The 24206-nt window shown below is 39.3% G+C and overlaps 1 protein-coding gene across 1 annotated transcript in view; it reads left to right on the forward strand.

The window, feature by feature from the left end:
• LOC149778446 (Na(+)/citrate cotransporter-like) overlaps positions 1 to 24206 on the forward strand; it is a 61230-nt gene that overhangs the window by 6041 nt on the left and 30983 nt on the right. Inside the window, exons 3-4 of the mRNA XM_089939282.1 lie at positions 167 to 282; positions 18042 to 18169. Of these exons, the coding sequence (XP_089795408.1) occupies positions 167 to 282; positions 18042 to 18169 (244 nt within the window). The remainder of the gene's footprint in view (positions 1 to 166; positions 283 to 18041; positions 18170 to 24206) is intronic.

Raw genomic sequence — 24206 nt, forward strand, 5'->3', positions numbered from 1 at the left:
TGTATTTACTTATCTTTAACTAAATGTGTTATCGAATACGCTGTCATTGTGTAACAACGTACTGAGATCGAGTTCATGGCAAAGCATTTCTGCAAGAAGTTTCTACACCGTAGAAAATATTGTTTACGTGCAAGATATAATCTTAATTTCTTACCAATTCCAACAGGACACTATAATGCTGTTCTTGGGAAGTCTGATAGTTGCTGTTGCGGTTGAGAGATGGAATCTACACAAGAGGATAGCGCTCAGAGCTTTGACACTCGTAGGCCCCGAGCCAAGATGGTAAGTTTGTTTTCATTAAATGTGGAAGTAAATTTTATTCTCCTATCTGAAATAAATATACGTGAATAATAAACGTGAGATTGTCTTTGGTCGTATCACATTTTCGTGTCTTTGCTTTAAACGTTTGTGACCAATACAAAAGGCTCTATTTATGAATCAACGGTTTTTGCCCAGTTACTTTCATGTATGTATTCTTCAATACCACATGCGCAGTCAGGCTTAATACTTTGTATTTCGTCCAAGGAAACTAAAGTATTTTTGGTATCACCAATGTGGTATTATTGTTCGCGTGTGATAATGAAGGGACGGTCGTGTGTAACACGGTTAAGGCCCTTAAAAATCTAAGCACAATGACTTTTTAACACATTTTGGATATCTCTTCCACCGGAAATTGTATTACACGGCTTAATATTTTCTCACTTTCCATAATCTTTGATTGATATTGCTTTCAATATCGTACACGTAATTTACTTTCTTCGTCACTTATTGTAACTCGGGCAAGGCAAAAGTTCCTTTCAACACTTCACTATGCATATCTTCAAAGTTATAGACTTAAATTTCACGCCCATGTACTGGTCCTGTGACACGAAACAATTATGTTAGGTAAATAAATGTCTTTTGTCAAAAGTGCATTTTGTTTTTCCAATGTGACCATCATCTCCAGTTTTTAACATTTTTCTCTTTTTCCTAATTTTTCGAACAATGGAATAAACGCAATTATTTCATCTCGATGTGTCAGTTCTTCTGGAGCATACCCGATGCTCCGGTGGTCGGATTGATTGTACGCTTTGACTCAAGGAGTGTGATTTTGGATTTGTTAACGTAGCTTTAACAATGTTTCAGTCATATCGCTATGATGTGTGGAGTGTGGCAGTTTATAGTGATGTAAAGCACTGGGGCATAATGCTGCAAACATGTAGTATGATGTCCTTCCCAGTCACATTATTCTGACAACAGGCCGACCAGTCCTAACACTAACCTTTTAACATTGAGCGCCATGCGAGGCAGCTGTTATTACCATTTTTATCTCTTTGGTATGACTCGGCCGGTTTCTCGTTCTGGTTGCATGCCTTTCTGTTTCTTTATGTTGACTTCAATTTTTGGGTGTGAACTGGTTTTTTTTTATATAATGGAAACAAACATGGATCAGCAGCCCAAACTCTCATCAGCCAGAAAACAAAATCCTTTTGCCAACCAACATATTGGGATGGTTGCGGACGTCTGATAAATTTTCACAAGCAATTCCTATTTTGTGAAATGTTTTCAGGAAACTGTGCTCCAAATGAAGTTAACTTTATCAAGTCACCACTGGTGCAAAAAAGTTTTCGTTGGGTCCATTGAAGAGACAAGTTGAATCCGCCAATTGCAAATTTCTGTCATGTGATCGACTCAGATCTCTCTCATCATTACATTTATTATTATTATTATTATTATTATTGGAAATCATTTTAGAAAGTAGCTTCTTATTACTTGGTGCTATTGTATCATTAATTCATTTCCTTTGATGTCACAAGTGGTTAATATCGTATCACATATATCTGAGCATAACAGTTAGCAAGTGTTTGAGTGTAACTAAAACCACTGAGCTACTATTCATTTCTTCCTTTCCTTTGGTCTCTTTTCTTATGCCATTTTTAGGGTCGTTTTAAGAAATTATATTTTTGTCGGCACTTGATGTCGTGTTGTTTCAACAGAAGAATTTGTTCGTTTGCAGCAAGCACGAAGCGCATGCAAATTGGTACTCCAGGAAATATATTAAATTGTATGGCTAACAGATCAATATATTAGTCTGCTTCGCTTTCAGATAATTAGAATACTTAAAATTTAATATTCTGAATATTTCACTATTGTGATATATCATTTTAGTATGGTGAAATATCATTACAGAATTGTGACATTACTTTAGTATGGTGAAATATCATTACAGTATGGTGGCATATCATTACATTATGGTGACATTTCATCTCAGTATTTTGACATATAATTTTAATTTCAAGGCAAATCTTTTCAGTATTGTGACATAATTTCAGTATTATAGTGTGACATATTTCAGTTTTGTGACATATCATTTTAGTATTATGAAATATCATTCAGTATGGTGACACATCATTGCATTATGGTGAAATGATTTCAGTATGGTGACATGATTTTGATATCATGGCCGATCATTTCAATTTTGTGACTTAATTTCAGCATTGTAGTGTGTGTTATCATTTCAATATTGTGATAAATCATTTCAGTATTGTGACATATCATTACATTTTATTGACATATGATTTTAGGTATGGTGAAGCAGCAGAGGGGGCGAATCGGACATTTTGTCCAATCGTTATTTTGCTTAATTATTACTTTCTGCACTCAGCGGATCCGGTGTAATCAGCGCTGGTAAAAAAAAAAACGACGTCGGTCCATCTTACACGATGGTGACGTCATTTGGTTTAATTAATACCTTCTGCGCGTCGATCCCCAGCGTCGTCAGCGTCCGGTAAGCACATCGACGACCGCGTCGATATCATCGCCCCCTCTGCTGCTATGATCTTACAAACAGAGTGATCACTAACTCCTCCTCTTGTAGGTCAATTAGGTTATTTGACTGATCGGTAAGTCTGAAATTAATTCTCGTTAAAAACCGATTATGGCATCGCATATAGACCGGATTAATCGGACTCTCAATGATCAAAAATCCCGGGGGGGCTGTTGGTGAAAATGAATAAAGGATATATCCCTGTTGAGCTTGATTTGATTGCTTGGTATCTGCCTGGTAACTCCCTTCGATAACATCGCACACTAGATTGATTGCTATCACCGATGCGATATTTACGTTGTACGGGGCAATATGCCTACCATCATCTCCGTTATCGTGTCTGAGGATATAAGTTGATGGACCGAGAAAATCATTAAGAGACTTTCTTAGTTCTGGCGCGTTGTATCCTGGAAACTTGAAATCGGGTAAATCGGCTTCTGTGATATTATACTCGGTTAGGAATTTTTGTTTACTACCATCGCTGTTATCGGATATTATTTTAACGACTCGTTCATTGATATATTCCATGTCTGATATAAGTTGATTTAACACCTCAACGTGTTTTCGTTTTTTTGTTTCCCGTAGCTGTTCTAGTTGTAATTGGTAATAATGATTAATCTCGGCAAACATATCAGTGATATCACTTAAAATAAATGTTAATATGGCGACCGATTCAGTAGTTTTCTTATGCTGAAAATACCACTGCATGATATTCCTGTGTTGAAATAAAAACCAACTGGGTGATAACGTGCTTTTTATAGTAGATAAATTATTTAGATACCGGGGGGTAATTTCATGATACGATTTCACATTCGTGTGCAAGTCCTCGGGTGGATTCTTAGGCCATCCTAGTATGGTTCTTATTGAACTGTTATAAATATCAACCATATACCCCGGTGTGCTTATTTCAATCGTCGACGATAACGTCGGTTCATGAACCGTAATAGCGATTTTTGATTCCTTTCCTGTGATCGATTTTATCCTGCGTTGAAATTCCTTATTGATTTGTTCTATTTGGTATGACCCAGTTGGTATTGTAACCTCATTCCAGTCTGGGGTCCCATCGGGCTTATTTGTCCATGCAAAAACCAGCGAGTTATTAGGTTGTTGTCCGTTAAATGCGTCCGCTCGGATATTAGGCCAACTGTGATATACTCGCAATTTTGCCAGCGCTATTTCCTTTACTGGAACCGGCGATGGGAAGTTCACACTGAATTCTGGCTTCGTTGACGTTATCGATATCATATTTGTTTGTACCGGAGTGGTATTCTCCGCGATCCGCTGAAGTAATTGAGACCCTTCGGGGTTCAGCGACATTATTATTATTCGTTGTCTTTAGTGTCTAATTTCAACAACTAGGTGGTTCCGGCTTCCAGTTGAAAATCCTCGATTTTTGACATCGCGGAGCTATACAACTGGACCATCGTGGAGAATTCAACATCGGATACGAACAAATTATCAATTGACAACGAGATCAACCCGGATAATTTCGAGTACGCGTCGGATACTATTTGATGTTTTACTGTATACTCGTTGAGTTTTTTCTGAAAACACGATGATATCTTCCTAGTGATTGCGTTGGCGACTCCAGCAATTGTTGTCATCGCGGAGACGGCGATTGGAACAGCGATCGGGGCTATCGTGGTCACCGTGGATAAAACGACGCCGGTACCGGCCACTATACCCGACACCGAGTACACGACCGCGTCGATGGCGGTTATTTTACGACGGTATTTTTTTATTTTTGCGCGGTATTGTTCGGAAAGCGTTTTCAAGTTCGCGGAGAATTCTTTTGCGGTATCGAATCGATATTGATGTGACGTCGGTGATACCTCTGATTCAATTTCCTTGGTGGTCATTTTTATTTTAAAAGAGCTAGTGTTTTTAATTACTTAGATCCACTACAAATTCCGCATACCATGTGATGTTTGTCCTAAATAGACTGCTATCAACGGCCTTAATCACAATCCGTTCAATTGTGTCCTTGTCAATGATTGTTGACACTGTATTGTTAAACCCGGATGAACTCGACGATGATATACTAAACTGCATCGCCGAAATCAATGTCAATCGATAAATGCCCTTAACAGTTGCGGTGATATCTACTGTATTCTGTGTAGGAGTCCAATCGAATGATCCATGCTGAATTGTGTATACTGTGTTGATGATGTTCTCATGATGGATTTTTATTTTTTCGAATTGCTCTGCTACTTTCGGTAGTCCGTCTTTAATAGCTTCAACAATAAATTTGATTATTCCTATTTCCTCTTCATGCCCGTCTATACTTTTTTTGTTCGCTATAACATTATCGCCGAGTATTTTTATTTTCTTTTTATGCGTGTCTACATCATTTATGATCGTTGCAACATTAATTTTGATTATTTCTATTCCCCGTTCATGCGAGTCTATACTTTTTTTGTTCGCTTCAACCTCGGTTTTGAGCGTTACTATTTCCTGTCCATACGCAGTGATATCATTTATAGTTGTTGTAATCTCATCCAGCTTGGTATTTTTTTTACCAAAGAATTTATCGAAGTTGTTATCGACCCTGTTAAAATTTTTTCGCAACGTGTAAAATTGACCCGACAGCGTTGTAAACTCCGAAATAGTAGTTTTTATCCCCGCAAGATTCGGTTCGGTTACCGTCGGGGTCCCGAAAAAACTAGCGGTAGTGAGCTGTATATCGGTGATAGATTTTTTCACCTGCGCGTCAAGTTCGGTCACCGATTTATCCAACCTTGTAAAACCGTCTCGGATTAATGTTATCGTCGATAGATGTTCACCCGGTTTGAGTCGTCCGTCGCCGGTATACAACGCGATAGCGTCCTCGGCGGCATCACGCTGTCGTATTAAAACGTCATCCAGCGACACATTACTGGATTTCAATTTACCCTGGCGGTCTTGAAATACAACTATTTCGCCTGGGTCAACACTTGTTAAATTCAACGTATCAGCGATTTCATCCTCGATTAGTTTTTTTATGTCATCGGTGGCGGGCGTTTCCTTGGATTCTTTCAGCGCCGAAACCGGTCGTCCCCAGATATCAATCATTATTATTGTAAAAAAAAACAGCGTTTCTAATTAACCCGCCGGGCCTCTACGACCCCACTAGTGTATTCGTTTACAACCACATGAGGTGGTTTCCGCGATGATGAAATCGCCGCGAGTACGTTCAATACCTCACGGCCACATATCGGTGGGTCACTTAATTGCTGTGTTGGCAGCGTGGAATAAAAAACCCGGGCTGAACACGCCGGGGCTGAACACGCCCGGATATACCGCATGAACTCTTTCGGCGGGGCTAACCCGTATGAATCAAAATAGACGATCGCACGCGGATCAATCGCGTATGCAACCCAATGAGTTCCCGCTCCGGAGGACCCATCGAGGTTAATTATGCCGGTTTCAATATTCCTTGGTGCCGCCGGTAATTGATCCCTCATAAAAACACCTCTGAAGTTTTTTATCGCTAGCGCGTTTGCGGCATCTATTAAATCAAAATTAGACATTGGAGTCAATAAACGGTTCCCGGTAGTCTTAGACCCTTCCCCGAGTACCATGAATACGGGGTCCCCGGTAGTCTTAGACCCTTTCCGGCCACGGGTCGTTTTTTTTTGTAGCCTTTCCCGGTTGCCTTCTTCAATGCCATCCCCGCCGCGGTACCAACGGCCCCCAACGCCGCCGCCTTAGCCACTGCTGGGGCCGCCGCGGCAATCAACGCTGGAATCGCAGCTAACAGCGGAAATATCCCACCGGTCTTTTCCATGTTTTTAATTGCTGCGGCTGAAAAATCTATTTGAACTCCCTTTTTATTCTTCATCGCATCATTGAAATGTTTTATTTGACGCGCCGTCAACGATATCTTATGATTACCACCTGCCATCTGCGACGGCTTCAGCGTTATTGTGGTCCCGCATTGTTTAGCCGACTTTGATCGTAATTTCTTGACTTGACCATCAGTCAACTCTACACTGACGACACTATACGACATTTATTGTAAACGCGTTTATGCTTTCAATTACATGTTTTCCACTGGCGCATCAACGATTCTCATTCGTCCACCAACACCTTCTAGCAGCATTGATTTATCGCTGAGGATGACAGCAACCGCTCTGTAATTAACACCACCCGGGGCTATACGAGCTCGGAAGTGTATATCAACGACGGATTGTCTCGTTAAATCAAGATGTTCCAGCGAAAAATAATAAATCGGATACAGGTTTTTAAAATCAAGTTGTGATATTTGCAAACCAGTGTCGACGTTTTGATCACGACCCATATATGACAGCAATCGATGATACACACGTGCGATATGGTTGTCGCCGTAATTAAGCTGTATATCCTCGGATGGTTCCTGTTGTCCGTTTATTCTCAGCGAAACATCCCTGACTCCTAATTGATCAAATATCATATGGCTGCGTTCTTGACTGCCCAATCGTTCCCTATTCTGTAGCGCTATGAATATATGACGCGGGGCTGAAACACCTTGTTTTGATGCCAGGTGCCATGTAAACGTATCGGCGACGTTATCCTCTTTAGCATCAGTTGTTACCGCTAGCCAACTCAACAACGATTTTCCTCCCTGTTCCATAAATGCTAACAATCGTGCTTCCGTGGTAACTGATGGAGTCAGCACCGGCATCCACAATGCCATTTTAGTTAAAACGACTTTACCGGCAGCGACGCCAGCAGCATGCCATATTGCATTGTTATCAACGCCCCTTCGCGTCAGCGCGATTGTATGCTTAGCCCCATAGATAACTTTTCTAACATTTCTGCAGAATCCAAATATGTGATGGAGTGGAATCGCGCATGAAAACTGTCGGCGTGGTCCTTGCAACATCCCTACTCGTGTTGCGAATCCCATATTGTAATTATCGTTAAGACTTTTTATAATATTGAAATTAGCGCCTGGTCTTGCTCTGCGGTCTGGGTTATTTGCTTCAGCCTGTGGGTCAGTTGCGGTATCTCTTTCCACCAGCACGTTAACGTACTGAAGATGGTCAGCGTTATTAGTGGTGTCCTTTGCGAACATTATAGATGGGCCCGCCGATCTTGTATAATCATCCGAGTATCTCGCCAACCCAATTATCGTCGTTGCAACATCAACCTCGCGTTCTATTGATTCAATTTCTCGCCCGTCAATAAGATATCTGGCGCTCTCAAATAACGCCATGATACCGTTGTTGACGAAGCCAACTCGAACACGATGGTCATCTGCGTATGGTGCATTATCGGCGGCATTTGTCACGAGTTCTCCCTCAATTTCGATAAACGCTTCACACGGCAAAAAATATTTACTGGTATCTTGGACTTGAAGTTCAATTCGCGATCGTAGGTCAGGTTGCGCTGCATAACAAGAATAAAATTGATAATCACGGACAGAATCATCCCTGCGCACTGGGGCATCCATATCAAACGCGGGGTCAGCGGTTCGCGCAAACATTCTATTATTTATCATGTTGATGTTTTCAATTGCGATTTTTTCGTCGTAGACCACTCCCCGCTATCGCGTTCATGAGCGCGTTGGTTGCCGCATCGGCTGATGGCGAAGTCACCAACGACTCTAATTTTTCTTCCACGGCGTTATTTATTACTTTACTGACATTTGCAGGCATCACTGTCGTTGATGGCATTACCGGTGGTTTCTGTTTTCTTTTTGAGAATCTCTTGGATTTCACCAACGACATTAGTTTGTCCCGCGCGGCTGAAAGCGCCTTTCCGGCAACATCTCCAATGGCACTAATACCCTTATCACGAATAACATCAATAGCCTTCATTCCTAATTGTTTGGCTAACGGCGCTACTTTTGGAGCCATTCTTGTAAATAACCCCGCAATGGTGCTACCGAGACCATCTCCATAGTACGCGCGGTAAACAGGCAATCGCGAGTTTACCACGTAGACGAGTACTGGTTTATCGTGGTTGTAGTGTATGATCATCCTTATTAAAAACACCAGTTTTCCAATTAGTGATTGTGATCACCAGTGATTGTGATCACCAGTGATTGTGATCACCAGTGATTGTGATCACCAGTGATTGATTACCCCCCCCCCCACCGCCGTGTGGAAAACCGGAATAAATTTTATCAAAATTTCCTTGGGTTTTTGCCCTCGATAAAAATCTGGTTTTTTCTGGTTTTTTCTTGATTTTTAGTCATTTTTGGTCGTTTTTTGTTGCCTATAGTCGTTTTTTTCTCGATTTTTCAGAAAAACATCGATTTTCTCTAAATGATTTCCTTGGGTTTCTGCCCTCAAAAAATGGCCAAAAACAGTCAAAAAATGGCCAAAAACAGTCAAAAAATGGCCAAAAACAGTCAAAAAACGGTCAAAAATTAACAAAAACGATAATTTTATAATTTTATAATTTTATAATCTTTTTAATCATCCACTAACTCGTCTATGAGCGTTCGATATGCATTAATGTCCATGATACCGCCTGCAAATAACCGCTTGCAAATATCAGCGGCCTCATTGATTATTTCCGGAGAGTTATTTCCGGCTCGTTTTCCTCCAATTAGTACCTCTAGCCGTGATATATCACTGAGAACACTACCAGGACAGGTAACGCCGTAGGATTCTTTACCAACAGAGTATCCTTTTCCTTTTTTTGGTTTTATACTTTTTACTTTATTGTGGAATATTATATATTTATTATCACGCAGTGGTAATGCATCTTTATATTTACTCGCTAAATACACCATTCTTGTCCAATCCTTTAACGACTTTATATTTTTCTCGTAACCGCTGTTGATATGCTTCTTATCTCGTATGCTCTTAGCAAAATTGTTGGCAGCAAAATTAATTAATTCTTCATGGCTGAAGCCTCTAATTTCATCTATTGTGCTCTTCTTGAGTATAACACGGGGTATATTCTCTTCTTTTTCTTCCGGTATTTCTTCTTCCGGTATTTCTTCTTCTGGTATTTCTTCCGGTATTTCTTCTTCTGGTATTTCTTCTTCTGGTTCTCTTGCGGTGGCGCCTAGTTCTTCTTCATCGGCCATTGTAACATAGGGTTCTTGTGGTTCCGTTATAGCGAGTGGTGGTGGCCTCCGTGTTGTAGCAGCCGCTATTTTCGCAGGGAGTGTTTCTAAAGACCTTTTGTTTGTTTTGTCTCTGCCACTATCTTTTCAAGCGCATCGAGGACGGGTACTGTTGCCGCCGTAACATCTTTGGTCGCTTTAGTTACCGGGGCAAAGAGTTGTTCGCTTCCAACAGTAAAATCGGTTTGTAGTTGCTGCCGCGTTTGAAGTTGTTCTCGGACCCTGTCTCGTAACGGTATAAACTTTTTAAGCGCTGCTAGCCGCTCTCTGGCTAGCCGAGTAGTAAGTGATTCGCCTACCATTATTACAATTGCGAAGCAATTTCTAATTTCTCGCCGGAGTTTTCGTCTATAATCCTTCTAATGTTTTTGATCTTGCTAGAAATCTCCCGGCGTCGTTCATAAACACGTCCGAGTTTTTTTCGTATTATTTCAACGGCAGTGAATAGTCCAATGAATGCATTTGCGTCATTGTGGTACAAGTTTTCATTGATCGTATGTTGTAATCGTTTTATAAAAAAGTACTCGCGGGCCAGGGTAAAACGCCCCCGTTTTGATTGTTCGTTAATAATCTCATAATCGGATAATATTTTTTCACTGTCGAGACCATCAGATAATTCAATTCCTTGATTTTTTAATTTTGAAATCTCGGCTAATATATTATTGATGTCTTCGATATTCATTATTCTTATAAAACATCTTGTTTTTAAATAAAAAAAAATGAAACCCCCGTGTATCAATTCCGAGGTGTTCATACTTTGTTTTCTTCCGGAACAGACAATAACGTTTCACACTGTCATGGTGGCCTTGTCACGGTGACTTCGTCACTCGCTAATTTCTGTTATATATGAAAATCGAATTCTATGCCCGGTCTTTTTTGAGATCGCTGTTTGATATACTCGTTCTGCTACTTTTCGTATTGAGGCTCTACAAATGTCAAAGTATTTTCCTGCCGCATGCATGGAGTGAAATATTTTTTCCTCGTGAGTTGTTGTATCAAATGACTTTACGGGTTTTGCTTTCTTTGGGTATTTACCGGTTTGGCCTTTTTTATTGTTTTCACTCTGAGAGATGGCTTGCAAGTTTATAAGAGAATTATCAGTCTTATTATTATTAATATGATCAATCACAAGCCCATTCTCGATTAATCCGTTAAATGCTTCAAATACCACCCTGTGAACAAGATAAATTTTTCCCCCGGCACCAAACATCAAATACCCGTGATTATTTACGGTACCAACCGGCTTCTTCAGTTTGCGGTTTCTAACAATGCCGTCGCGAGATGCCTCGTAATTGACGAGCACAGGATGCGGCTGAAATTCTTGGTCCATTTGTATAATAATACTATTTGTCTAATTTATTATTTGGTTTAATTATAAATCTTTCAACATAGTCTTGGGGGGTTTTGATGACGAAGTCGGCGGTGGGGTCAATGACGGCGTTTTTAATTCGCTTGTCATAATAGCGTTTTAGTTCCCTGTATCGCTTTCCGCCACAATTAATACATAACTGTGATTTTCCTCTTACACCGACGTGGCAAACCAAGCACGGGAGGGGGCCAAGAGAACCATTACGAACGCTTTGTAAATGGTACCCGCAGAATTCACCTCTGCATGATTTATTGCACGGGGTTGTCGACCCAATCATCAACCATTTGCAGTGATTCATTATACTATATTCTTTCATTTAAATACTTGTTTTAATTATATGGATGAGTTCGAGAGATTGGCAGCAATTAAGCCCCGGAAAAATATTAAGTTCAATCTCGATAGAGTCCTCAAGGACACACCAAAAGCGTTAATAAACGATAGAACCCTGTTGAGTAAAATACGCGATTGTATCAATGAATTCAAGCGTGATGGCGCATCTCATAGTTGGTCAACATTTCGAATTGATGGTGTTGTTGATGCTACCATGAACGACAACCGCGCAGCAACGATAATATCACAACTTGACGGTAAAAGGTATTTCTTCAGAGTAAAATTCATTGTCCGGGTGGAATCAGGTAATTGGATCATACGTGATAAATTTGAACCAGTTCTCAGCGACATGAAAACAGTCATTGTTAGCCGCGACTCCAAGCCGGGGCTGTTAACCGGAATTGACAGACCATACTATGAACGAGCGTATCCTGAAACAGCAGTTGTTTATGGAATATACCTGTTAAATAAGAAACCTGATATCCGAAAACTGAAACCAATGAAACAGTCAACGGGGATAAATTGTGTAGCAGAACGAGTAATAGAGCATTTTACAAATGCGTGTCGAGGAAACAAATTGACTGATTTACGACGTAGCAAAATCAACCAGTGGGAACTAACCGTAAAAGAGCGTGGAGCAACCATCAGCGACATAGCGAGATTAGAAACATCGCTGAGATTTCCAATAACCGTTACAACGATAACCGGTGAAGTATTATACGAATCAAAGTATAAATCGAAGGGAGCCCCAATCAAAATTATTGATCATAACGAACACGCATGGACGCCCGCGATCACAATATTTCCACGGGATAGAACAGTAAAGTATATACCCGAAGAATTCCTGGGAGAACAATTCTCCAAGGACGGTTTTCTCGCGGAGAGGAAACTATTTGATGCTATTGCTTGTTTGTGCAAAAACGACCCTGTATCAGTGTGGTTACTTCGCAGCGCTGAAAACGATGCGGATACCTTTGATCAGTTTGCAAGACCAAACGGCGAATTATATCGTACTGAAGCATTTCACAACAGGATGAAAAAAACCGCCATGGAATTTGAAGAGCATGATGAACAACTGCTAACAAATTGTTTTACGATTCCATCGGTTGTAGCTCATGTTGCAGCAAGGAAAAATGCGTGGAGACCAACGCGCAAGGAATTTCTGCCGGATATACAATCCAGTTGTTTGGAATACTATCACGGTGGACTATGGAACACTGAATACAACCGCGACGCTATGATTTCCGTTGATATGGTTGCCTGTTATCCAGCGAGTTTTCTCGGGTATGGATCCGCCGCTGAGTATTTCAAACGATTTGGACACCCCAGACATGAAATGACTCGTGTTGCTATTAATGGACCACTGCCTGATTTTGATTTAACCGGATTCGCTCGCATAGTATCATTTGAATTCGCGACAGGACTTCATCGCTGTTGTTATATTTGGATCGGTAGACACATGGCTGAAAAGAAGTGGCTGCCAATAGCGCTGCTACGGTATATGATTGACTGTAACATGCTTGTATCGTTGATTGTCAATGACGCGATTATATCATACCGGGCGCAGACTGAAGTCTGGTTACCAGAACCAGAGCGTCTAGATAGCATAATTGACGAGTCCAGAAAACACATTGATGCCGACGAGGAATATATCATCGAATGGTCCAAAAAGATATTCAACCAACGAAACCGCGAGGCAAAAGATCTCGGTAGAAGAATAATTGGTAAGTTCACACAAGGTGGAAAAAACTGCGACTACAAACGATATTGCTCACGGCTGATTATAGATGACGCAGAATATGATTTCGTAATCAAGGACGCAGTGGCGAAAAATAGATACGTGAACTGCGAAACAGCTTTCTTGTCCAATGGAACAAAGTTGGGTACAGTTGTTACCTACAGCGATGGAGACAGCCCGGCATACCCGCATTTGAGGGCGTCTATGCTGGGTTACGCCGCTATCAATTTATTCTCGATGATAAATAGATTTCCCAACACCGCGGTTAGAGTAGCCGTTGATTCATTTTATATAGACGCGAAGTATAAGAAAAACGTAACCGAGTTTACTAGTCCGGACGAGAGTTGGGGTATATGGAGAATTAAAAATGAAATACGACGCGATTATTCCCCGTCAGCAGATGTCACCGTTGAAAACAATTACTTACGCGGTGATAATTTATCAGAATGGTCTAATGCACCACCGTGTTCTGATCCAATTTGTAGACACAAAACAGTTTATTTAAGCGGCTGTGGCGGGTCAGGAAAGACGACTCGGGCAATTGAATTATTTCGAACGCGGGCAAGTATAATCGTGCTTACACCGACCCATAGACTAGCGCGAGAGATAAAACAACGAAATGTTGACGCCGTTACTTATCACAGCTTTTTTCGATACAGCGGCGGTGAGTGGACTCCTGATCGAATGGGTGAAAAATTTATTCCTGGGGTTATCATTTGGGATGAGATATGTACTGTTTCGTTAGATGTTTTACAAATGTTTCTTGATTGGTTGCTGCTCGCGAATACAGCGGTGATCATGTGTGGCGACCATGGTCAACCACCACCATTTGTCGGCGAGGGCCCACATGATTGGTTAAAGGGTTTTGTGGACTATTATGAAGAAACCGATACTGATTACCGAGCACTTGATGAACAACTGCGCGAGGTTAAAAAATTAATCAGATTACAACCGGATAGAATTCAATGTGAAATAATCCGCGAGGTGATTCCGGAAACACCGTTAAATGAATTCTGGGAAACATGGAGACCAAACGATTTGATTGTAGCGAGTAGAAAGATAGTCAGAGACACACTTCAGCGGAAGTTGTTTACGTTGCATAAGGAAAAGTTTCCAATGCGTCCAGTGCCGTTATGTTATAGACCCGCGGACACACGGCGGCAGAACATTGAAGTTGAGATTCCAGGCCGGACAGAAAAACAAATTCTCGTGCTGAATGATATTGTGCTCGTTGATATCAGCGTCGTCGAGGACGCGCTACGTGCTGATAAATCCCCGTGGACGCTAGGATACGCAACAACAATACATTCCTCGCAGGGACTAACCATCACGGACACAATTGTTTGGATGGTTGATAATCGCATCGAATGGTCAAATCTAGTCTATCTTGCAGTGTCCAGAGTACGGAGAATGAATCAGCTTCGAAGAATTGTTATTGACGAAGCCAGTGACGGAGTCACCAATGACAACGACATCATCGATGCAAGCGTCATTAATAGAAAACTCTCGGGTTACCGCCAACAGGATAAAAAAAAACAGCGGCCTTTTGATATTGATGCCGAATTAATAATTGCGTTACGACAACAACAGAATAATCACTGCGCGAGTTGTAATTGTATAATGAGTTGGCGCTATTCGGATAAAGACGCTCGCCAATTTACCGTGGACAGGATCGATAACAGTTTCGGTCATATCCGTGGTAATGTGAGGTTAACTTGTCTTGAGTGCAATAGACGCAACGGCGCTAGTTAAGGCCACGTGGGGGTAATTGAGTATCATCAGGTATCACTTGTAGTTGCTCGCGAGTAAATCCGCGCTGAGGAGCAGTTGAATCCAGTCTATAGATCGGTGGTCTACCAGTTGATCGTGTTATCGTTGATATGTTATGTGTGGTAACACTCCAAATAGGATCAGTAGCTCTTTTTTTACCGCCTTCAAGCTCTCCTGGTTCATACAGATATCTCACGGTAACATCGCCGAAAATCGGCTTGGAAACGCTATCTATTTTTGATCTTCCGGGTATATACTCGTATTTAATCGCGTCGCTGGGCTTCATGTTGATTGCTCGGGTAATCTCGTTATTTAACGCTGCAATTACGCCTGGTAATCTTTTAACCCATTCACGAGATCGTTTTTCCTGGATGAATTCTTTCGCGTATTGATATCCAAATAACCATTCAGCAAGAGTCCGATTGAATCGTTCAACAATTGCCTGATCACGATGTAGCGCAGTATGACCTCGTCGTATCGCGACGCTATGATGTTTCAGCGTTGATAAAACATCGCCGCGAAATTCATTGCCAGGATCAACTTGTAATAGATTTGGCCAGCGCAGAGGACCCCTTCGGTAAATCCGCTCAAACGCATTGGCTACTTCAGTTGCTGACTTTGTTTTTAACGGCTCCGCTTGTTTGTATCGACTCGCAACATCAACTACGGTTAGCGCGTATTTGTAACCGTTGTCATGCGGCAGAAATAGTATATCAGCTTGATGAACTTCATTGGGTACGGTAACATCAAAGCGCGAGAAGTTGATTTGTTTAGGCGGTGGTAGATAAATTTGCCATATAGCCTGTTTGGATAACCAATTAGCCGCAACGGCCTTGTTACCTTTGCAGCGCTTACGAGTTTACCAATTGCGGCCTTCCCCTTCCAGTATCCTCTCGGAGAATAATAGATGGATTCCATGTTGTTATTATAAACGCTAACGTTTTCAATTACCAGCGTGAGAAGCTCCGCTTTCAATCATTAATTTACCTTTCATAGCCGATTTTACCAACCATGAAGCCAACTTTTCTTTGAATGATTTATCAGGAATGGCATTTAACGCGTGAATTAATTTTACATCTGCGATATGACGCTGTTGCAGATCACCGCTACGATAAGCTATATCATGTATTCGACATGCTTCGTCGATAGCGTTTATTGGATACTCACCGGGTCGCGGCTGATTTTGATCATTGAGTCTGATATCTAATCGTGTTCCGGGGCCACAGTAGCTATATCCTGGGAGGTGCTTTTCTCCTGGATACTTTGCCCACGGGGTTCCGGGGAGTTTTGATAACTTGGCTGCAATATCACCTCCTCGCTTTTTTTTAAAACATCCCCGGGTCTAATAGAAATAAATCTAAATTTCTTTGTACCGCATTGTACACACTTACCAGTAAGCGCCGATCTGTTATTTCTTGTTGTAACGGTTGTCATATCATTTGTGCCAGTACGCACTCTACACTTCACACAATATAAATCCATAATTTATGTATAGAGATATGAATATAATTGATTTTTCGGCGACTAAAACAAGAGAACCAGTTAAGCATGTTGCAGCGTTACCAAACTCGATCCGGATGATTATCATCGGACCATCTGGATCCGGCAAGACGCAATTGTTACTCAATTTAATAATGAGATGGATGAAGTGGGATAAGTTGTATTTAATAACCCCTAGCGTGGATGATCAACGATGCTACGAGGTGTTGAAAGATTTTAACGAGAATGCATCAGCGATCGCTGAAAAAAATGTTATTGAGTTTATTACAGATATCAATGATGCACCGGGTATTGATGATATTGATGGCGACGTTAACAATCTAGTCGTGTACGATGATGTTATGTTAGACAATCAAAAAAACCCAGCTAGGATATTTTCCAGAGGCAGGCATAAAAACACCGACGTGATATATGTCACTCAACGATACACTCAGATTCCAAAAGTAATCAGAGACAACTGTAATATTCTTGCTGTATTCAACGGCGTTGATACACACACGCTACGAAATATCTGGCAAACTTGGTGTGGCGGTGACATGGACTTTAATGGTTTTCGAAACTTTTTTAGTCATGCTCAGTCGACCCCACATGGATTTGTAACGATAAATTTACATGATCCTCGGACACGATATCGTATCGGACTTGACCAAATATTCGGTTAGTTGTAAATAATTTTCATTGTAAATAACTTCTTAGCAGCAGGGGGGGAAATGACATCGACGCGGTCGTCGCTGTGCTTACCGGACGCTGACGACGCTGGGATCGGCTCGCATTAAACCAAATGACGTCACCATCGTGTAGGATGGACCGACGTCGTTTTTTTTTTACCAGCGCTGACTACACCGGATCCGCTGAGTGCAGAAGTAATAATTAAGCAAAATAACGATTGGACAAAATGTCCGATTCGCCCCCTCTGCTGCTGGTGAAATATGATTTCAGTATGGTGACATGGCAAATCATTTCAGTATTGTGACATAATTTCAGTATTTTAGTGTGGTTTGTTTCAGTATTGTGAAATATCATTTCAGTATTGTGACATATCATTACAAAATTGTGATATATCACTTCAATATGGTGAGATATCATTGCAGTATGACATATTATTACATTATAATGACATATTATTTAAGTATGCTGATATACGATTTTAGTATAGTGATATACTACAGTATTGTGACATATTACAGTTTGATGGCATATCACTTTAGTATTATGAAATATTACAGTTTGTGGTGACATATCCTTTCAGCTTTGCGACATATCATTTCAGTATTGTAGTGTAACGTATTATTTCAGTATTGTGACATATCATTTCAATATTGGGATATGTCATTTAAGTACTGGAACATATCATTTCAGTTTTGGAACATATCATTTCAGATTTGTGACATCATTTAAGTATTGTAACATCGTTTCAGTATTGGGACATATCATTTCAGTAATGTGCCTTATCATTTCAGTATTGTAATGCGACATATCATTTCAGGTTGCTGCTTGGCATTATGTCGCCATGTTGGTTCCTATCCATGTGGATGAGTAATACTGCCACCACCGCCATGATGATGCCTATTTTAAACGCCATCCTGAAACAGATCAAAGATGTTACATTGCCAGGTAATTTATCTTTTTACTGAGGGCAGATATACTGTTCAGAATATATCCAAATCTTCTGGAAAGGCGCTGGGTGGCCTTGATTCTAATTTTACTGCGTGAGGAGGGTGGGTGTTTAAAACGAGCGTAGTCATGCTGCTTGTTCAGTTGCTAGGTAAAATGCTCGTTAAATACGCATGGCTGCTATAGTACATGGTAACGTTAAATTACGTGTTGCATGTGCTCCCGGATGGAAAGCATGACGTATTATGATGTTGCACTAGTACAGTACATCAAACTGCAGTCTTCTACATTCATACAAACGTGAACACGAACAGAATAGTTTTATGTGATTGCAAGAAAGGAATGAATTGATGTTAAATTATGTTTTATTCCTAATTAAAAAGATCTGAAATCGATGTTCAAAATAAAATTCTCACGGTAGAAAGTACATGTTATCATTACGTTAAAATCAGAAGTCTCATTCATTTGGGAACCCACTGAAAAGTTATGTCCAAAAGACACATGAAATATATCAAATTCGTCACTCCAAGTTTCGACAAACATACTAAAAAGAAAATTAAACCAATCATATTAAATGGTAGATACGGTGATATCTTTTTTGATGAAATTATTCCCTTGAAACATTACACCTGTCCCTGTGAGTTTCCAAAAGTGATTAAAGTCCTACATCAAGCTGAGCACCAATTAATGACTAAAACAAGCCGGTTACGTTTAATCCTACCTTGAACGGAACACCAATTAATGACTAATACTAGCTAATCATGTTGAATCCTACGTTGAACGGAACACCAATTAATTACTAACACTAACCAGTCACGTTGAATCCTACGTTGAACGGAACACCAATTAATGACTAACACTAGCTAATCACGTTGAAACCTACGTTGAACGGAACACGAATTAATGACTAACACTAGCCAATTACGTTGAATCCTACGTTGAACGGAACACGAATTAATGACTAACACTAGCCAAACACCATGAATCCTACGTTGAACGGAACACCAATTAATGACTAACACTAGCCAATTACGTTGAAGCCTACGTTGAACGGAACACTAATTAATGACTAACACTAGCTAATTACGTTGAAGCCTGCATTGAAAAGAACACCATCTAATGACTAACACTAGCCAATTACGTTGAATCCTACGTTGAACGGAACACCATTTAATGACTAACACTAACTAATCACGTTCAATCCGACGTTGAACGGAACACCAATTAATGACTAACAGTAGCCAATCACGTTGAAAGGATTTATGCAAGGTGATAATTAAATTATGTTTACTTAACAGATATAAAGTCTAAATAAGACAGAGTAAACATATGCGCTGATACAAAAAAAAACAACATCATTTTTTCCAGATATGAAAGGATTTATTATTTGCAACACAACCTCATAGATAAAGCTTTCTTCATAGCTATTTTACACAACTAAAGACCATTCCATTATCCAGCCTAATTTCTGGAGGATTCATGCGTCAGAGTTACGTTTGCGTCAGATTAATGACTTCTATTACAATAACATAAGTTAATATATAATGATAAAGTGATGAGGTTATGACGTATGTAGATTCGTTGTGTAAACCGAGAGTCTAAAGTCATTAAAACTGACACAAAGAGTAACATTTAGATTCAATAACACAAGTAATCATCCACAAGATATTGTGTATTCTAAAAATAAATACGAAGTCAAAAGAATTCACTAAAAAGAATTATGTAGTCTTCCCGTTCAAGGTTGTTGCGATCTCGGAAGTATATTTTTATACCTTCCAATCTGACAAATATGAAAGGAGTCCGATAGAACGCTACGGATGATTTCCTTTTTTATGTTTTTATTTTGTTATCCACTCCGACATTCGTGCTACCGTAACACACACACACACACACAGATATATATATATATATATATATATATATATATATATATATATATATATATATATATATATATATATATATATATATATATATATATATATATATATTCATTAGATCATATAAAGACAATTCCATCTTGTTGTAGAGCTACTTTTGTAATTAAGCAATGGTTCCGGCCTCATTTAAAGAAATTTTCTTTCTTCGGTTTTTAATGCTATTTTGTCCTTCTCCAATTCAATCATTTCGTCAAATTCTTCTTCCGTCGACTTTTTATTTTTAGGACAAAAGACCAACACGAACATGACATCTGGACGCTTATCCTTTATGACGTCATTCTAATTCTGTTTTATAACTGAGAGCTGTTCCATAATGTCTGCAACTGAATACTAATTAGATTAGGTTTGTTACCTTCCTCATATCATTCTTCATCCACTATGTTGGCAAAATGGCATGTTAGAAATAATCTAACCGTGTTCTGGTTGTATGCCATGTGGTAGATGCAGGTTAGATATATGATAAAATGAGCGCCAAAGATTTGCTTGAATTCATTTTTTGTTATCTATGCTCCAAAATCGTCTTTCCAGTTTTTAACAACGCAAAAAGTATTTCGCTTATATATCAGATAAAAGTATGCGAGGGTATTAAAAGGTTTCTTTCTCCATTGAAAAGTGCTTGTTCGAATAATAGACAACTCATTAAATTTCTCAGGTGGATCAGTTTTTTGTAATCTAGTGGTTTTATTATTTTTATTTTTATCTTTCATCTCCCGTCAGCTCATGTATTTTTTAAAACCACGTATCAGATATGTTTTTATGGTGTTTTTTTTTTATAAACTATACCATTTGAGTTACATCTGTCGTATTCACTAAAATTAAACAGTCTGCAATCTTAAAATCCGAAATTTCATCCATTTTTTGATCGAAAACAGTATAGATTGTATTTACTGTTTAATTCTTTTAAATGTTTTCTAGGCCATCTCCATTAATGTTGTCACTTTCTTGTATTTTGATCTGCTGGTGTATAAACGGCCGTAAGTAGTGAATAGGGATATCCCTATTCACTACTGCCGTACCATAGTTTTATATATATATATATATATATATATATATATATATATATATATATATATATATATATATATATATATAATCATTTATGCTAAAACTATGTCTATTAGTGTTGTGTGGGTGGGTGGGATGTGTCTATTTTTAACATCATTGAGTTATGTGTTGTTTTGTTTTTCGTTGAAGAAAAATTTTGATCAATTGTTGCTTCATACCCCTGAAATAGTTTTCTATCTCCGTTTCAGTCTCGTTATCTATCATGCACAGTATGTAAACCGCTTGTATAGTTCCTGTTTCCATTATTTAAGTCCTGATATGATTTGTTTCACCCTTGCGAGCGAGATATCTGGCTGTTTTGCTAACCTTGTGTTTCTTGTATCAGTCGGGTTGTCTTATTATTGGTGCCCATGTGGTAGAAACTACTTTGAAAATGAAGAAACCAATGTTGTCTTCAGCTGTGCCTGACGGAGTTGTTATAAAACACAACAACGACAATAACACACACACACACACACACACACACACACACACACACGTATATATATAACAAAAAGCACTTCGCTCATAAAGCAAGTTAAGGTCTCTCCAACCACAACAGGCAATATACATCACTGGTTACAAATATCCAAAATATCTCAAGAGTTCCAGCAAAGCCAGAAATGTCTTGTGTCAGACCTGTGATCTTTAAACTTTGTCTAACGCACCAAATCAGCACCCATGTGTATAAAAAATTGTAATGCAATTGCAAATGAAAACTCCTGCACCAATCAGAATGGTTCATTCGTACGTCCACACTCCCATCTACAAGACTTCTATGTAGCGTACAATTGCACTAGTAAGACAACATTTGCCATACTTCCAGGACAGAAAATATAAATTTACAGAAACATAATGAATTAGAAATCTCCTTACAGTCACTACACACTTCGTTAGAACGGTGTGCCCAACATTTGGATTTGTACTACATCGTACCGATGGCTACCACAGAATTTTCTCCAAATTAGAACTGATGGAAGATAAAAGGTTTTCGTATAAAATATAGTAATAATTTATTATTTTGATATGGCATCACTGGATTAAATGTGATAATACAGTAATAATATAAAATGTTTTTATGTTTCTTTTTCTCATGCCTGGAACTTGTCCTTGTGGTCGAAAGGTCACCCCACTGCCCATATTAACATGTGCGCATTAATCTACGGTGTTTACAAATAATAACAACCGATCCGGATCGCGTCCACCTCCGATGCGGGAGGTCACGGATATGATCCACGCCGAGTCATACCAAAGACTTTAAAAAATGGTATTAACAGCTGCTTTGATTGGTTAATGTTAGTGCTGGTAAGCCTTGTACCAGGATAATGTGGCATGATACTAAATGTATGCGTTGTTGTTGTTGCTGTGGGGTTTAACGCCATTTTCAGTACACCATAGGCTATGCATGGTGGCCAGTATTAATGGTGGAGTAAGAACCCGGGAAAACCCCGGGGAGAACAACCGACCCAGGAGAAGCTACTGGCAAGCTTTCTTACATACCCACATTGATCGAATCCTAGACTCGAACCCACGCAGACAGAGGTGAGATGGCAGTGATCCGTAACGGAAAGCGCTTTAGACCACTCGGCCACTCGGTGCCCCTTACATATCTGCGGTATGATGCTCCAGTACAAAACATTGCTATAAACTGACACTCTGCAGACACCGTAGCGATATGACTTAATTTTGTTAAAGTTACGTTAAAAATCTAAAACAAACAAACACAGACATACAAACAATAGTTTTTTTCTTCGGTTGCATTGTTTTTGTAATAATTATATATTTCCTGATTCATGCTTGTTCTTCTTTCCAAAACCTCATTGTTTTTATGCTTTCGTTTCCTGCTGTCTCAGCTCATCAATGTCTCTTGACACCTTTTGTTGTTAATTTTGCTTTTGATGTCATTTTTATATCAGTATACATGATATGTATAAAATACAACTCTTCGTAAAACATTTCATTTCGTATTGCCCTACTCACAATATCATTAACCCTGTTTAACTTACTAATGACAGGAGTAACTACCTGGTCAAGTTTTTAAACGTTGCTGGATTTAAAATTTTCCATGATATCCTTCCACCAAGCTCTGGTACTACTTTCTCAAAACCTCTAAATGTGAAAGACATGTTGTATGCTGTAGTAATGTCTCCAAGTCTTAAACCGGCATGTCCAAAGCCTATCATATCCAAAAACAGTCGGCCCTACACAGTTCACAATTGTATACGTTGTTTGGTATTTAAAGTTTTGTACATCTTTTATGAAATCATTTTTAATTTTAGTGATTTTTTTTCCACCTTATATCAATGCTGTTATTTGCCGTAGGTGAAGTTGGTAGTTTTGCTCCAGTTCACAAGTAAGAACTAGCTTCATTAGTATTACTATTTGCAAAATTAAGATTTGGTAATTATCAGGAGGTTTTTGGTGTGCCAACGGTGTTTTGAATTATAACAGGTTTCGTCGGTCTAAAATTAAGATTTGATACTTATCAGGAGGTTTTTGTGTGCCAACGGTGTTTTGAATTATTACAGGTTTCGTCGGGCTAAAATAAAGATTTGCTACTTATCAGGAGGTTTTGGTGTGCCAACGGTGTTTTGAATTATAACAGGTTTCGTCGGGCTAAAATAAAGATTTGGTACTTATCAGGAGGTTTTGGTGTGCCAACGGTGTTTTGAATTATAACAGGTTTCGTCGGGCTAAAATTAAGATTTGGTACTTATCAAGAGGTTTTTGGTGTGCCAACGGTGTTTTGAATTATAACAGGATTAAAACTGATCAGTATTCCAAGATCATAAATCGTTCTTTTCCTTTATGAAGCGAAGAGTTGTGTGTATTTAATTTGCATTGTTTGTTAGGGTTTTATTTAGTTGTTTTTTTTTTACATTTCATTATATGCGATTGTAATGTGACGTTGTATGTTAGACTTAACGTTGTCAAAAATCAATTTTATTTTCTACTTGATCTACTTGACCTGACCTGTTGATTTTTATTTTATTTTATTCTTTAAAGAACTAATGCATAGCTAAGATATATGTTTATAGGTTTTAGACCAGAAT

Source organism: Sinohyriopsis cumingii, chromosome 17 (genome assembly GCF_028554795.1).
Source record: "Sinohyriopsis cumingii isolate HCF-2022 chromosome 17, ASM2855479v2, whole genome shotgun sequence".
Taxonomy (NCBI): Eukaryota; Metazoa; Mollusca; class Bivalvia; order Unionida; family Unionidae; genus Sinohyriopsis; species Sinohyriopsis cumingii.